This window comes from Zalophus californianus, chromosome 7, assembly GCF_009762305.2.
Source record: "Zalophus californianus isolate mZalCal1 chromosome 7, mZalCal1.pri.v2, whole genome shotgun sequence".
NCBI classification, from domain to species: domain Eukaryota; kingdom Metazoa; phylum Chordata; class Mammalia; order Carnivora; family Otariidae; genus Zalophus; species Zalophus californianus.
In genome coordinates, this window is record NC_045601.1 from 103,759,074 (window position 1) to 103,774,667 (window position 15,594).

Here is a 15,594-nt window from a genome sequence, read left to right on the forward strand (position 1 = left end):
CAATGGTGCCATGGTTAAGATGGAAAGATACTCTTGCAAATTGAAATGTTAAAAATAGGGAATGGATGCTTGCTTTCCTGCTAGTCGGGTCATTTTGAAAAATATTTGCTTAGTGAGTAACAGTGTGACATGGGTTCTGCTTAGCAAGGAGTTTTCACTCACTTTTCCTGAGAACTTGAGGACCAGGGTCCTCTCTTACCCCTCAAATCCTCATCTATAAAATGGGGCGAAGGCTACTACATCATGGACTTGAAAGGGTCGGGTTTTCGTTGCTGCCAGCCTGATTATTTGTATAGGATTAGTGCATAGGTTTGCCTCATCTGTTACTAGTCTTTACTTTGTTAACTTTTTGGGTCTCATAGAAACTGGTCTAACGTCCTGATTTGCATGGTCCCCTAAGTCATGTTTTTGTGTGTGTATCCCACTCACTTTTTAACATTCTCGTCAGCAGGCTTTTAAACTTGCCTCTTCCTAGATTGCAGATGCTGAGTAGACTAAAGAAAGGCAAAGACTGAGAAGAAATGTAATCATTGGTTCTGGGAAAGAGGATGGAATTCTGCTTTCCCAAAGAACTCATGGGACGAGACCATTATTTGACTTCATCCTAGGTATGGCCAGGTCGGCATAACCAGGATTAGGAGAAATGGGGGGCAGGGGATGGAGAAGATTCAAAGGCACATGGTGACAGGTTTCCAGAATAATTTAACTGGTTATTATTCACTCCTTGCTCTTCTTTTACTTCTGGGAGTCCATGGCCCCTCTCTCCTCTTTGGTTTGAATCTTCTGTATTTGGTCCAGGAAAAAATACCAAATTAGACAAGGTTTGGGTGTGCTTCATTCCTCATTTTGAATGCTAGGGCCAATGTTGTTCCCCTAGCTCAGCTTCTTAAAGACAACATACAATGTGCTATTCATCTTTGTGCTTTTGGCTTGATGCCCTGACACATAGTAGTTAAGCAATAAATGATTGTTGAATGAATTCCAGAAGGATCTTGCTCTAAACTAACTGTTCATTCATTCTAGACAGGTTGAAGGGTAGTTGGATCTTGAGCTCCATCTCAATACTTTGAGCTACAACTGAAGGGTATTTGAGTAATTAACAAAGAACATTTTATACTCAGGCTAATTGCCAACTAGAAGGACCTAGGGGATATGGATTTCCCTTCCCAATTCATTTTTATTCTTTGACGTTATACAAACATTTGTGTACAGTTAAAACTAATGTGTACATACGTGCTTGTATTCTGCTTCTCTTTCTGTAGCTATTTTCTCTTATAGAGATACATTTACATTTTTCATTCAGTTTAACAAATATTTCTGGTGCATTGCTCAATTATATTGCAAAATGTCAGGCATTGCAAAATGTCAGACTTTGGGTACATGATAGTAAAAGGCCACTTGTGATCCTTCCCTTTGGGAGTTAATCGTTTATCGAGGATGAGAGAAAGGGTGATGGTCTGGAAGAGCCGAAGGAAGAGTATACCAGTGAGAAGGGACAGCATATACGGTGGGCCAGAGGTAGGAAAGAGCCTACGTGCTCAGAGAGTAGAAAGGCCATTGTGGTTGGTGCTCAGGGAACAGGGGCAAAGGGAGTGTGGATTGAGGTTGCGCAGCCAGGCAGGGGCCAGATCGGACAAGCCCTTCAAAGGTCTGAACATGTCGGGATGTTGCTGGCCATACAGTTGTAGGCAAGGTTATAATATGGTTTTATTTTTATTTTTTTAAAGATTTTATTTATTTATTTGACACACACACAGAGAAGCGGGGGGACAGTCAGGCAGAGGGAGAAGCAGGTTCCCCGCTGAGCAAGGAGCCCGATGTGGGACTCGATCCCACGACCCTGGGATCATGACCTGAGCCGAAGGCAGACGCTTAATGACGGAGCCACTCAGATGCCCCTGTAATATGGTTTTAATGAGATTTTCTTTTTTTAAGATCACCCTGGCAGTTCTGTGGAGAATGGATTGGAAAGAGGAAGTGGAGATGCAGGAGGCCAGTTGGATTCTTTTGCAGTTAGCTCAGGGTGGCGCGGGGGAGATGGTGTTTCTGGGGGTGGGGGGGTGGCTGTGAAGACAGGGATTACTAGATAGATTTTAAAGATTTTGAAGGTCTACTGCCAGTGAGATGTGAGAGGGCAGGAGTCAAAGGAAAGCATGATCGCTTTCACTTGGTCGTCAAGGCTGACTCCCTGGTTCCTGAACTGAGTCTTTGGTGGTCTCATTACTTTGAAGGGCAAAGCTGCGGGAAGGGTGGATGGGTTTGGGGACCCCAAAGTTTGGGTGTGTGTTAGTAAGTTTGAGGTGCCTGTGATTCCTGCAGTTCAAGCTTCAGGCCTGCCATGCCCCCGTCCTCCCCGGGTTGGCCGTGGGTGGAGCCATCCTGCTGTTGTTGGTCGCTTGGGTTGTTGTCATTGTTCTGCAAGCCAGCAGCACTGATGAAGTTGTCTCTGTACAGATCAATTGCTCTTTTTCCTTTTGGGTTGTTCCCAGAAGTGAGGTATATTTGGGGTATATTGCCCGAAGTGGATTGCTGGGTCACAGGAAATGAATGAATGGTTTTATGGCTCTAGCAGCACATTGCCAGATTGTCTTTAGAAAGACTGAATTAATTTAGAGTGCCACCAGGAACTATAAATGCGCCTTCTACCCCACAAGGCTGCCAACATTGGAGTTTATCATTTTCATTTATTTGTGCTGCTTTAATATAGATAGGTAAGGGTCCTTGGCTGTGCACATGTACGTTTCAGGAGTTGCTAGGGATGTCATAAGTTTATCCATGTGATAATTACCTTTGTAATTACTCATGTCGTCCTCTGGCTCAGCTATTGAGTGGAGTTTATGTTAACCCCATTTACATAAATTCTTTACATTTTTGGTGATAAGCTTTTATTAGCCGTGTATGACATACTTTTTTTTTTTAAGTAGATTCCACGCCCAGCATGGAGCCCAGCATGGAGCTTAAACTCACGAACCTGAGATCGAGACCTGAGCTGAAATCAAGAGTCAGACACTTAACCGACCCAGGCACCCCTGGCATACATTTTTATATTCTACTTTTAATATTACATTTAATATCAAAAATTTAGGTTAACATTCTTAAGCCTCTTCTTTTTTGTGTCTGAGAGTGTCCTTTGTTGCCATTGGTTCTGTTTTAATAATCAGAAATTGATCTCTTTACCGATGGTCTAATTCTTGTTACTTCGAATTTTATATCTGATCTTTTTAATTTTGGGTTTGTTGACTTTTCTGGACGTCAGCATCATGTTGGTGGTGGAAACTGCTTCTGCAGGTTCTGCAGGATGTTCATACATCTTGCATGAGTAAAGGATTGTATGGCCAAATACGTTTGGGAGATGCCGGATTCAACAAAGTCACTATTTTCTGCAGTCCCCTTGCTGGGCCTCCTGGAGCCATCAGCAGGCTAATATTAATTGTGCCTCTGTGAGGGCTGCCATCAGGAACATTTCCTCTACTTGGAGGCCAGGGCTTGGTAAAGTTTATCTGTAAGGAGCCAGATAGTATTTTTGGCTTTGTGGGCCAGGTGACCTCTGTGGAAACTACTCAACTCTGCCTTTGTACTTTTTAAAATGCGGCTCCGGGCAGTACCTAAAAGAAGGGGCGTGGCTGCGTTCCAATAACACTGCGTTTGTGGACACTGAAATCTGAATTTCAAATTCCCACGTGTCACCAAATTTTATTCTTTGTTTGATTCCCACCCCCTGCTATAATTTTTTTTAAAGATTTTATTTATTTATTTGAGAGAGAGAGAGAGAGAGAATGAGAGAGAACACGAGAGAGGGGAGGGTCAGAGGGAGAAGCAGACTCCCTGCTGAGCAGGGAGCCTGATGTGGGGCTCGATTCTGAGACTCCAGGATCATGACCTGAGCGGAAGGCAGTCGCTTAACCAACTGAGCCACCCAGGCGCCCCTTGCTGTAATTTTTTAAAACGTGAAAGTCGTTCTTCGCTTGCGGGCTGTAAAAAAGCAGGCAACCCGCGGGAGTTTGTTCGCAGGTGTATCGTACCCGAGGTCCTCACCATCCTGTGGGACTCGGTCAGGGAAACTCACTCCGGAAAGTGCTTGCTGAGATTCTGCTCCATTTGTCTAAAGTGCACTTTATTAATAAGAAATCCTTTCTCCTCTCTTGTGCTTCCTCGTTTGCTACATGTTGTTTGTATGTTAAGCCTTTTTTGAAGATTGTATTTATTTATTTATTTGAGAGAAAGAGAGAGAGAGAGAGAGAGATGCGGCGGGCAAAGGGAGGACAAGCGGACTCCAGGCTGAGTGCAGAGCCAGGCGCCGGGCTTGATCCCATGACCCTGAGATCATGACCTGAGCCGAAATCAAGAGTCAGTCGCCTGACTGCGCCACCCAGGCGCCCTTGTTAAGTCTTTTTTGAAGTGTCGGTTGGCCCTTGTTTGTCTTTTAACTCATCACCATGCAGTCTGTATTTTGTTTGTACTTTTTTTTTTAAAAGATTTTATTTATTTGACAGAGAGAGAGACAGCGAGAGAGGGAACACAAGCAGGGGGAGTGGGAGAGGGAGAAGCAGGCTTCCTGCCGAGCAGGGAGCCCGATGTGGGACTCGATCCCAGGACCCTGGGATCATGACCTGAGCCGAAGGCAGACGCTTAACGACTGAGCCACCCAGGCGCCCTTTGTTTGTACTTTTTGTTTTGTAGAATGCTCCAAGTCTAGTAGGGGATGTTTCAGGATGACAGCTTTTTAAAATCTGGAGTCTCTTGATACCCTTCTCAGGAACTGGACATTTGCATTTTAACTGGGGTGTTTTAAAAGATTGTCTAATCCCCGGCGCCTGCGTGGCTCAGTGGGTTAAGGGTCTGCCTTCGGCCCAGGTCATGATCTCCAGGTCCTGGGTTGGAGACCGGAGTTGGGTTCCCTGTTCAGTAAGCAGCCTGCTTCTCCCTCACTCTCTCTCAAATAAAAAAAAAAAAACTAATCTTAAAAAAAAAAGATTGCCTAATCCCAAGGGAATGAAGCTAAACTACAGTAATATGCTAAGCAGAAGGAGTGATCATTAAAATAACTAAACTATATGGGGGACTTGGGTCACGCATGTCCCACCTGCTTGATCTGTCTTAACAGTTGTGAAAACAGTCTTAGGAGGGATGCCTGGGTGGCTCAGTTGGTTAAGCGACTGCCTTTGGCTCAGGTCATGATCCTGGAGTCCCGGGATCGAGTCCTGCATCGGGCTCTCCACTCAGCGGGGAGTCTGCTTCTCCCTCTGACCCTCTTCCCTCTCGTGCTCTCTGTCTCTCATTCTCTCTCTCTCAAATAAATAAATAAAATCTTAAAAAAAAAACAATCTCAGGAGGGTAGGTATTACCATTATCTACACTGTACTGATGAGGAACCGGAGGACATGGGTTGGGTCACTAGCCAAGATCGTCCAGCTAGGACCTGGTAGAGCGGAGCCTGCTGAGCACACGCCAGGCTAAAATAGGTTTGGTTGATGCTTTCTTGGCGGAACTACTGTGCTGGCTGGTGGTGTTAGTTTTGCTTGGTTTATATGCAGATTCTATAAATTCTTAGTGAGCACAGAAGAGTATTTCCCCCTAAACCTTTATCACTGTCTAGTTTATAACGTGGCTTCTCCATGTAGGTGGGGGTCCTAGCTTACAGAAAGTAGTCGTGGGCATAGATGGAAGGCGATGAAGTCTGAGGTCCGAGGACTCAGTGCCAAGTGTCAACAAATTTTTATTCTTCGTTTGATTGCCACCCCCTGCTCCTCAGCATTGCAGGTTCCAGGGAAGACAGCATCCGGGTTAAGTCGTGCCTATTTTTTTCCTTTTCCCAGTGTGCCCTGAGCTTGCCTCCTTCCAGTCCTGGAGTCAGCACATTCTAGCCTTGGCATTCTTTATATTCTTCAGCATTAACAGCAGTCCTTGCTTTTGCCTTAGCAACAGAAGCCTTTTTTTAAGTCAGGGAAGGTAATAGGAAATGCAAGAGCTGACCAAATTTATATAACATACATAGGAACAGTTCTGTTGAAGTTTTCCTTTTTATACCATTCTTTTTTTCCCTTGGAATCTGGAGAACTCCAGCAGTCAGGGTCTTGTTATTGTAAATTTAATGTAATTCTCAGAATAAATGGTCAGAAATTCTGGGGGTGCCTTGCCTGCCTGGCTTTTTTGCCTTTTGATCATCGGTTGGCATATTTTATGGTCACCATCTCGGGAATAATTTTCTTGCCTTATCTTTGTTATAATATCACAGTAACTGAGATCCCTCTTAAAATATTAGTTTTATGCACCATTAAACACTTTCTATAGCAAACTCACAGTCAGTCTTCCTGCTTGCCCATTATGAATAGACAAAAGTTTATCACTGCCTTGAGTTTACTCATTTTCCGTGAAAAATTATTGGAATTCTATAAAGAACAAGAAAGGCATAAATGTGTTGTACTCATCAACCGCAGGGAATTTTTTCCTCATTTGTTTGAAGGATGAGGTCATGGGATGAGAATCGTTACAGATAAATAGGCGTCAGCAATCTGACATGTGTTAGCATATCTGGGTGCTTCTTGTCTTCAGTTCCGTCCCAGTGCCCTAGAGGAGAAATGACAACAGGACCGCTGTGACATGGGCCACCACGGTGTGTGTGGAAGACTTGGAGGCCTTTATAGTTGGTCATTTTAGAGCTACCTTTTCCTTCTTTTGAAATTTTCTTTGTCCCAGGGTTTACCTTTTGGTTGCTCAACAAGTACTTAGAGCCCTCCTACATCCTGTACAGTTTGGATGGTACGTTGATATTTGGTGGTTTATCTGTTACTGTCAGTGAAATTAGTGTCCTGGATAAATGAAATTTTCCAAATAACTGAAGTTTAAACCAGGACAGAACATAAATGACTTCTGAAGAATAATCTCATTATATACTTCTCACAGTTCCAAGTATCAAGTTAGTGTCATTTTTTTAATCATTTTTTATAGAATGAAGGGGGATGTTTTATTTTTTTTATTTTAATGATTTCTTTTTTTTTTTTTTAAGATTTTATTAATTTATTTGACGGAGAGAGACACCGCGAGAGAGGGAACACAAGCAGGGGGAGCGGGAGCGGGGGAAGCAAGCTTCCCGCCGAGCAGGGAGCCTGATGCGGGGCTGGATCCCAGGACCCTGGGATCATGACCTGAGCCGAAGGCAGACGCTTAATGACTGAGCCACCTGGGTGCCCTGAAGGGGGATGTTTTAAATTCTTCATTACATGTGCTTGTCATCGTAAGCACCCTGCTGAGCATAATTCTTGTAAACCAGTTAATGGTTCTGTTAAAACAGTGATGTGGCCTTAGGGTCTTTGGAGGGGAAACACATGTTTGGCCTTCTACTGAAGGGTGCCAGGCAGCTTTATCCCTTTAATTTTTTACGGCTACAGTGTGGAGGCTTTTTGGTTTTTCTCACACTTGCTCTTATACTTGTGCTCCAGCAACCTCTTCTACCATCACCCTTTAATTTGTTGCTTCTGATTATTTATGGTCTGCAAATCTGTTCATTCTGTCAACAGACCCCCTGTCAGGTATATCATGAGTCGGGTACTGGCCTTGGGGCCTTGGATAGCATCGTTATGTAAAATAGACTCTCTCCTTGCCCTCACGGAGCTTGCGGTCCAGATGGGAAGACACACCATACCAGTAAATGTACAACTATAAAATGATGGTAGTCATGTAGGAAGACAAGGGAGGGGAGAATGTGAAACCTGTTTTGAGTTAAGAAGAGGAGGGCAGGGAGGATCTTTACCTGGAAGAGTTTGCGTTTCATCCGCAGTCCTTTGTGAAACCACTGAGTTTTAAGGGCATAAAAGGATCGGATTGGGTGCGTGAGTTGGAATGTCAATAAGGGAAGCCAAGAACTCAGTCCTCACTGCTAGACTCTACAGGAGGTCCGAGGGTTCCTGTGAATGGGCTCCTGGTCCCGGGATTTTTTTTTTTGACATTTCTTTGGACTGTTCAGAGCAGGTATTGGCTGGCTTTTTTTTCTGTAAAGGGCCAGATAGTAAATATTTTATATCTGTGGACCATATGGTCTCTTTTGCAACTATCCAGCTCCGCCATTATAGCGTGAAAGCTGCTATAGGCAATACCTAAATGAATGGCTGCATCCAATAAAACTTATTTACAAGAATAAGTGACTTTGTTTGCTGACCCCTGGCTCAGAGGCTGCTTTGTTTATGATTTCCATGGTCTTCGTTATTGAGGTGGTTGAGCAAGGAAGGAAATGCAATCTACGTGGTTGTCCCTGGCCTTGAGCTGCTTATAATCGTTATGGGAAGATAAATATATGCACCTACGAGGCCATCAACAAACATTACCAGCAAGATGTAATTAGGCACCGAAATGAAGAATAGAAACAGGAAATGTGATGAAGAGTTTGCTCATCTGCTTGGAATCTGGGTGTCTAGGAGTAATTGTAAAGCCTTCATGGAGAAGGTGTAACTGGACCTATAGTCACAGACACCTTGAAGGGTAGAGTTCAGTGTGACCAAATTCAACATACTAATTTTACAAGCATTAAGACAGGGTCCAACTGATCCTTTCTCTTTTTTTTGAAGATTTTATTTATTTATTTGACACAGAGAGAGACACAGCGAGAGAGGGAACACAAGCAGGGGAGAGTGGGAGAGGGAGAAGCAGGCTTCCCGCGGAGCAGGGAGCCCGATGCGGGGCTCGATCCCAGGACCCTGGGATCATGACCTGAGCCGAAGGCAGACGCTTAACGACTGAGCCACCCACGTGCCCCCAAGGTCCAACCGATCTTAAGGCAGGTCAAAATGACAAAAACATGTCTTTTGTTTTCTAAATCTTTGCCCAAGTATTCTTATTCGGGCCTGGTCCTCCCACAGGCTGACAATACTTATATAGTAGATTCATATTAATAGGGAAGAGGGGTGTGAGTGAGAGCTTCCAAGTTATGGGTTATATATTTGGGTTACATATATATATATATATATATATATATGTATATATATGTATATAAACACACACAAATGGGTTATATTTGTCCTTGAAAGAAGTGGTTCTCAAAAGACTGAGAGCAGGATGGTTGTATCTGTCTTTTGGGGTGGGAACGACAGAAAAGGGAAACTGGGGTGTGGAGTGGGAAGGCACGGAAGGGAATGTGGAATGCAGAAGAATGCATGGATCCCCTGACATATGGATAAGGAGGTTACTTGCATGTCCTCAGTAGGAAAAAAATCTCTGCATTCAGACGTATCCATCCTGTTGAAGAGAACTTGGGCCATTATAAGGAATAAAGTAGTCTGTGTGTTCTGATATGGAAAGATTTCAGTGATGGACAAAAGCAAATCACAGAACAGTTTGTATGGCCTGTCCCTTTTTGATACGTGAGGCAAAACAAACCCAAAAGCAACAGAAACAGCCAACTCGAAGTTCATGTGTATGTGTTACGTGTGAAAGCTCAGAAAAGGGTCTGGGAAGATATGCACCAAAATCACCTGTGAGTTTCTCTGAGGATGAGTGGATTTTAAGTCTCTAAACATTTTACTCTATTTTGTAATTGTTGGAATTGTTATAAGAAGGTTGATTTTTTTTGTTGTTGTTGTAAAACAATAAAAAGTAGCAGGTTGGGTAGGAGGCAGAGGGAGGGACTCTGACATTGGATCCGGGGGTTCTCCAAAGGAGTTCTCAGGATCAGGGAAGGTTTGAGCCAGAGGGATCCTGCCTTAGTTCAAGGGGGCCAAAACTTGGCCAGGGCATCAGAATTACTTGGAAAGCTTAAAAACAAAATACATTCCTGGCTCTATTGCAGACCCGCAGTAGTCTCAGATGATGGGAATGGGGATATGGATTTTTTTTTAAGAAGCTTCCCAGGTAACAGCTTTGATGCTGTGTTTGAAGCCTGAGACTTTGGGGTGAACCTCTGATTTAGTTTTTCTGCCTCTGCGCAAATGAGAGAATTAAAGATCTTGATCTGGTGGAACCAGACTCAAGTGCTCTGCTTCCCTCTCTGTTTTCAGTGACTGTGTCTCCTGATTCAGGTGTCTTCCTAACATTCGGTTTTAGGTATCATCTAAACTTGTTTTTACATTTTGTAGGGAACATTTTTTTAAAAAGATTTTTATTTATTTATTTGAGAGAGAGAGAGAGAGCAGGGGGAGGAGCAGAGCGAGAGGGACAAGCAGATTCTGTGCTGAGCGCGGAGCCAGACGTGGGGCTCGATCTCACGACTCTGAGATCATGACCTGAGCCAAAATCAAGAGTTGGACACTTAACCGACTCAGCCACTCAGTGCCCTGGGAACATTCTTAAATATTCTTTTTTGAACTTGATTCCCCCCGCCCCAAATGGCCCATTGCTTCACCCCCAGAACTGTCTTTGGGGATGATGTATACATCATTTTAATTTTCTTAGAAACCAGAGGCTTGCCACCAGGCTAGTGGGAAAAGTTCTAGTTTTAGACCAGGCTTCAGGCAACTAAAAGCCTTTAGGAAAATAACTTCTCAGGTGCCACCCGTGTCTCTGTTCAGAGAAAGGGGTGTTGCCACCTCTTCCCTTCAGGAGAGTTTCGGTGATGATGAAGAGCCCAAGGAGCAGGTCCTCCAGCTTTGTAGCTCAGATGGGTTTTGCCGTTAACTTTGGAATTGGGGTAGATCGTAGAGGTAGTTCCCTCAAGTACAGTGATTTTCAAACTTGTTTTAGGAGGAATCCTTTCTTCAAATGAATTCTTACTTGCCCCCCTCACCCTCCCTTAGCAAATTGGTAAATTGGAGCTGCTGTGTTTGAGGCAGAAATGGGGAGTTTGGAGCTCTACCTCTTGACCCTGCCATGGGCCCACAGGTGCACCCTCTCGGCTCGAGGGGTAGCCTTGAGAACGGTGTTCTGTCCCGTGCTCTCTTGAGTCCAATTTGAAGATGATTGATTTTTTTTCCTCTTTCTCCTTCCGTGGGTAATCATTCAGCAAATCTAGCTGCCCTGACCTCTCAAATCTGTTGCTGTCTTCTCTTTCCATGGCCACCCCCTTCATCCAAGCTGCCCCTGACTTTCACCTTCTAAGTGGCATTTTCCATCCCCTCCCCTCCAACCCCTTTCACCTTCTGCTCTGCTGCCCGTTCACTTTTTTATTCACAACTGTGTTTATATATCTCTTCCCCTCCACCCCCCTATATAGAGGAAGGGTGACTTTTGGATTTGGATTTCCAAAATTTTGGATTTGGGATTAGGATCAAAATGCAGAGCCTCTCCAAATTTAACTATGTGGTCACTGTGTTGCATTTGAGGGAGAGCCACATAAACTTTTTAGTTCCTGAGCTGAGCTTCATTCTGCTTCAGATTTTTTTCTGTGGGGCTCCCTCTGCCTAACCCGCCGTCCCTTCCCCCTGCCCAGAATTACATTTGCTTCTCTGTCCTTGAGAACGACTCTGAACACTTCTGTAACGTCCCTCAGCTGGGAAGCACCTGCTAACCTCCCCCTCACAGGACTCTTGTGTTTCTCCCCATCAGTAATCTCAATTCTAATTAAGTAATTCCTGATGTAATTAGGTGTTTCTGTCTGTCGTGCTTTAGAAGGTGTACTTCATGGGGCTGGAATAGAGTTCACAAGGTTCTGTTGTCAGCCTGTGGCATGGTGCCTTGCATACACGTAGTAGGTCTTCAATACATATTTGCCCAGTGCATTCGTAACACCTAGTTTTTGCACAAATCTCCTTTCTAGTGTTCAGTCCAGGTGAGCTGCCGAGGCATCATTGTTAACTCTGTGTAGGAGCTGGAATGGCCTCCTGCAACATGCGGTAATGAAAGGTCCATTTATAGAGCCACCTTGTCTAAAGAGGGTTACTTCGTATGATGCAGTTAAAGAGCCCGGGGCTTTGCTTTAGTTAGAAACTTGATTGGTTATTTTCAATGAACCAAGAACTGAAACATCTGCTTAATGAGTGGGGAAGTGTGTGGGTGCCGTGGGATTTGGAGGTGGGTTTTGTGTGCTGCTGGGGGACCTCTGGTAATTCGGTAGTCAGGGGGCTGATGGATCCCTAACAAGTGTGTGCCCTGGGGAGAGAAGTGAAGCTGTAGGAAGACAAGCCCCAGCCTTATGCCTGGATGCACGCACACGCACACACGCATTCGCGCGCACACACACTGCTATTCGCCACCACCCTGTGCTCGGGGTATGTGCCTGGCTGACTGCCCAGCCTGCCTGCACAGGTAGGGGGCCAGACTCAGAGCCCATGGCACAGCAGGGTGATGTTTGTTCCTGACCACCGCCCTCTGGCCAGATCTCCTGTTGCCTTCTCTGCTTTTAACTCGTTTGCACAGGTATAATAACCTGCCATGGAGGTTATTTATACATCTTTCAAATTCCAGAACCCTGTGGCCATCTAAAAGTGCTTTTGCACTTAGAAATTAGATGTAAAGGAACTCGGAGAAATACAGAGCAGAGGCGCTTTTGCGACCTCTCGGGTGGCTCCTTAGCGTCAAGCAGACTGGGAGGAGACTTGTCCTCAGGTACTTGCTGAATGGAACCTGGGCTCCAGGCCATGGTGGTGGCTTTCTGCCCTCCATCTAATACACCTGCCAGGCGCAGAAGAGGGTGGCTGGGCTCATTTTGCAAATAGAAGGACCAAGATAAGGGAAGAAAGCCAGAAAGTGAAAAGGGAAGATAGTGCAGAATTTACCATTATCAAGCAGGAGATTTCGTTTTCTTCGGTCCAAGATACCATTAAGTTCTTACTGAGAAAAATCCACTGCTAGCCCTTTTTTGTGTGTCTCACGTTAAGGAAAAGATGAATAGATTCTCACAAGCCAGAAATTTGTTTTTAGTATTGTTGTTTAACTGGAGGTAGCTCTAGGATAGGGTAAGGGGCTTTAAGGGAGATACTTTTGATTCAGATCGTTGAATTCTGAGGTGGAGGGGAACTGAATCTTGGGTTAACTTTCAAGGTGCTAAGGAGACAGGAACTCTGATCAATTTTTGAAGAAATTCTTATTTTATTCTCTTAGTTCCTGGTACTAATTTAGAAGGAACTTGCCCTGATGGGTATCTGGTAGTATGGGGCGGCCACTATTTTCTTGACACATAACCGTTCTCCATTTTGTAGAAGGCCGTGGAAACTTCCTCCTTGGAACCTCTCAATCTTCATTCATGCAGAAAAGCTCTCTCTCAGTATTCATTCTTAAACATTTTCCCCCTGCTCTCAAAAAGGACCTCCGGATTTACTACCACAAATATAATTTCCTTTCTCCCAAGTTTCCAGTCTGGAAGGTAGTATAAAATCCTTTCTAGCTGGGTGAAGTTTCTGTCCTATGAATTAAATTTACTTCTTTTGAGTCCCTGCTGGGCCCGGCTTTGTGCCCGGACTTCCTAGGTGTCTGCAGGTCCATGCTCCAGGGACCGTGGCCTTTAGAGGCTGAGTGAACAGGATGTACCTCTAAAAGCATCAACTCTGTTGTTTAAAGCAAATTAAGAATGCCAAGGGCCTGCCTCTGTCTTGCATATAAAACAAAACAAAAACCAAAAGATGTTTGGCTTTTTGCATAGACAAAAGCTTTGAAAAACTCCAGCCTTATCAGTTAACTCCATGTGGGTAATCTGGTGCTCTAGCAGAAGCAGCTTGAACACATTCCATCCTATTTCTTAGCTTTGTCCTGGTGCTAAGAAATGGCAACTTAACATTGTGTCATGGGAAGGAAGACAGGCTATTCAGCAGGTTATTTTCTTCTTGCATTGGGATTTTTCACTTCTACACAGGATTTAAAAAATTTTTTTTTAAATTTGAGAAAAAAAATTTTTTTAAGTAAGCTCTACGTCCAACATGGGGCTTGAATTCACGACCCTGAGATCAAGGGTCACATGCTCTACCAACTGATCCAGCCAGGTGCCTCTGTATAGCGTTTTGAAAATGAACAACAAAGTGCTTACATGTTCATATTCTCAATCGATTTTTATAATCGATTTGAGCAGTATCGTCAGCTTCATTTGATAGAAAAAAAGGAAGTTGAGGCAACGGTCATGAAACAAAACCAAAGCTTCGTAGCTAGTAGGTCAGGCCCCAGGATGGAATCGGAGTCTTTCTTTCTACCATGTCACTCTAGTAGTGTTAAGAGGATGCAGTACTGGTCAGATCTTTAATGGGAATGGTGGTGGTGGTGGTGGGATTGTTCCATCTTTTCTTCTCCTCTGTTCCTGTGTAACCCCTTCTTGGTTTTTGTTCCTTTTCCCTCCCCTTTTGTTTCTTTCAGCTCGGATTCCTTAGCACCACCACCGCTCAGCCAGAACCGAAGGCCCCAAATCTTGTTGGCAAATACCGCCATGTTGACCGTGCCACCGGCCAGGTGCTAACCTGTGACAAGTGTCCGGCAGGAACCTATGTGTCTGAGCACTGTACCAACACGAGCCTGCGTGTCTGTAGCAGTTGCCCTGTGGGAACCTTTACCAGGCATGAGAATGGCATAGAGAAATGCCATGACTGTAGTCAGCCATGCCCATGGCCAATGGTTGAGAAATTACCTTGTGCTGCCTTGACTGACCGAGAATGTGCTTGCCCACCTGGCATGTTCCAGTTTAATGGTACCTGTGCCCCCCATACGGTGTGTCCCGTGGGTTGGGGTGTGCGGAAGAAAGGGACAGAGACTGAGGATGTGCGGTGTAAGCAGTGTGCTCGGGGTACCTTCTCTGATGTGCCTTCTAGTGTGATGAAATGCAAAGCATACACAGACTGTCTGAGTCAGAACCTGGTGGTGATCAAGCCGGGGACCAAGGAAGCAGACAATGTCTGTGGCACACTTCCGTCCTCCAGCACGACCTCACCTGCCCCTGGCACAGCCATCTTTTCACACCCGGAGCACATGGAGTCCCATGAAGTCCTTTCCTCCACTTATGTTCCCAAAGGTAACTTAACCTCATGCGTTATTTATTTGAAAAAGTCTTTGAGCCCAGTGGAACTACCAAAAATGGGCTTGAACCAAGGATGTTTTCTCCGTTTTGTATATTCCAAAGTCACCCCTTGAAGAAGGGGCCTCCATTTTTTGTGGCTAGTTTAATCTATCTTCTCTGGATGTATTAGAAACATTTAGACTCAGATTTTCCATTAGGGGGGATCAAATATCTAAAGAACTAGGTCGCATCAAACTTAAAAAGAAAGACTGAGAGAAATAAGGACAGTGCATGGCCTTATATAAGTCACTTCCTCAAACTTGGTTTCAAACTTGTCAAATACATGAGTGATTTAGATGTTCAAGGTTCCTCCCAGATTCAAAGCTTTCCAACATGGAATCTATCCTGGATAGACACGGCCAGAAGGAAAGAAGGAAGGAAAAGAGGAGAAAATACCATGATGGCCTAGAAGGGAGGGATAAATATTGGAACCAAGGTGGGGCAAAAAAGGGGAAAGAAAGTTAGAACCTTTGGGAAACACACAAGTTTGTAGCCTGTTGAAGATAACTAGCGTTTCCATCTGGAAAATAGTAAGTTTTTTTGAATGATTTTAATTTTATGCCCTTCATCAAGTGTCCCAGTTGGCCTCAGGCAGAATACAAAATTTATTCTTTATTTTCAGATCCTTTTTGATTAATTTTCTTGAGGTGATAGCCACCTTGAGTTGTGCTTTCTAACATACTCTTCATGTGTGATTA

General features: G+C 44.3%; 1 protein-coding gene across 1 annotated transcript in view; it reads left to right on the forward strand.

The window, feature by feature from the left end:
* Positions 1 to 15,594, forward strand: part of TNFRSF21 (TNF receptor superfamily member 21) — a 67,597-nt gene that overhangs the window by 6,797 nt on the left and 45,206 nt on the right. Inside the window, exon 2 of the mRNA XM_027600980.2 lies at positions 14,203 to 14,851. Coding sequence (XP_027456781.1) covers positions 14,203 to 14,851 — 649 coding nt within the window. The remainder of the gene's footprint in view (positions 1 to 14,202; positions 14,852 to 15,594) is intronic.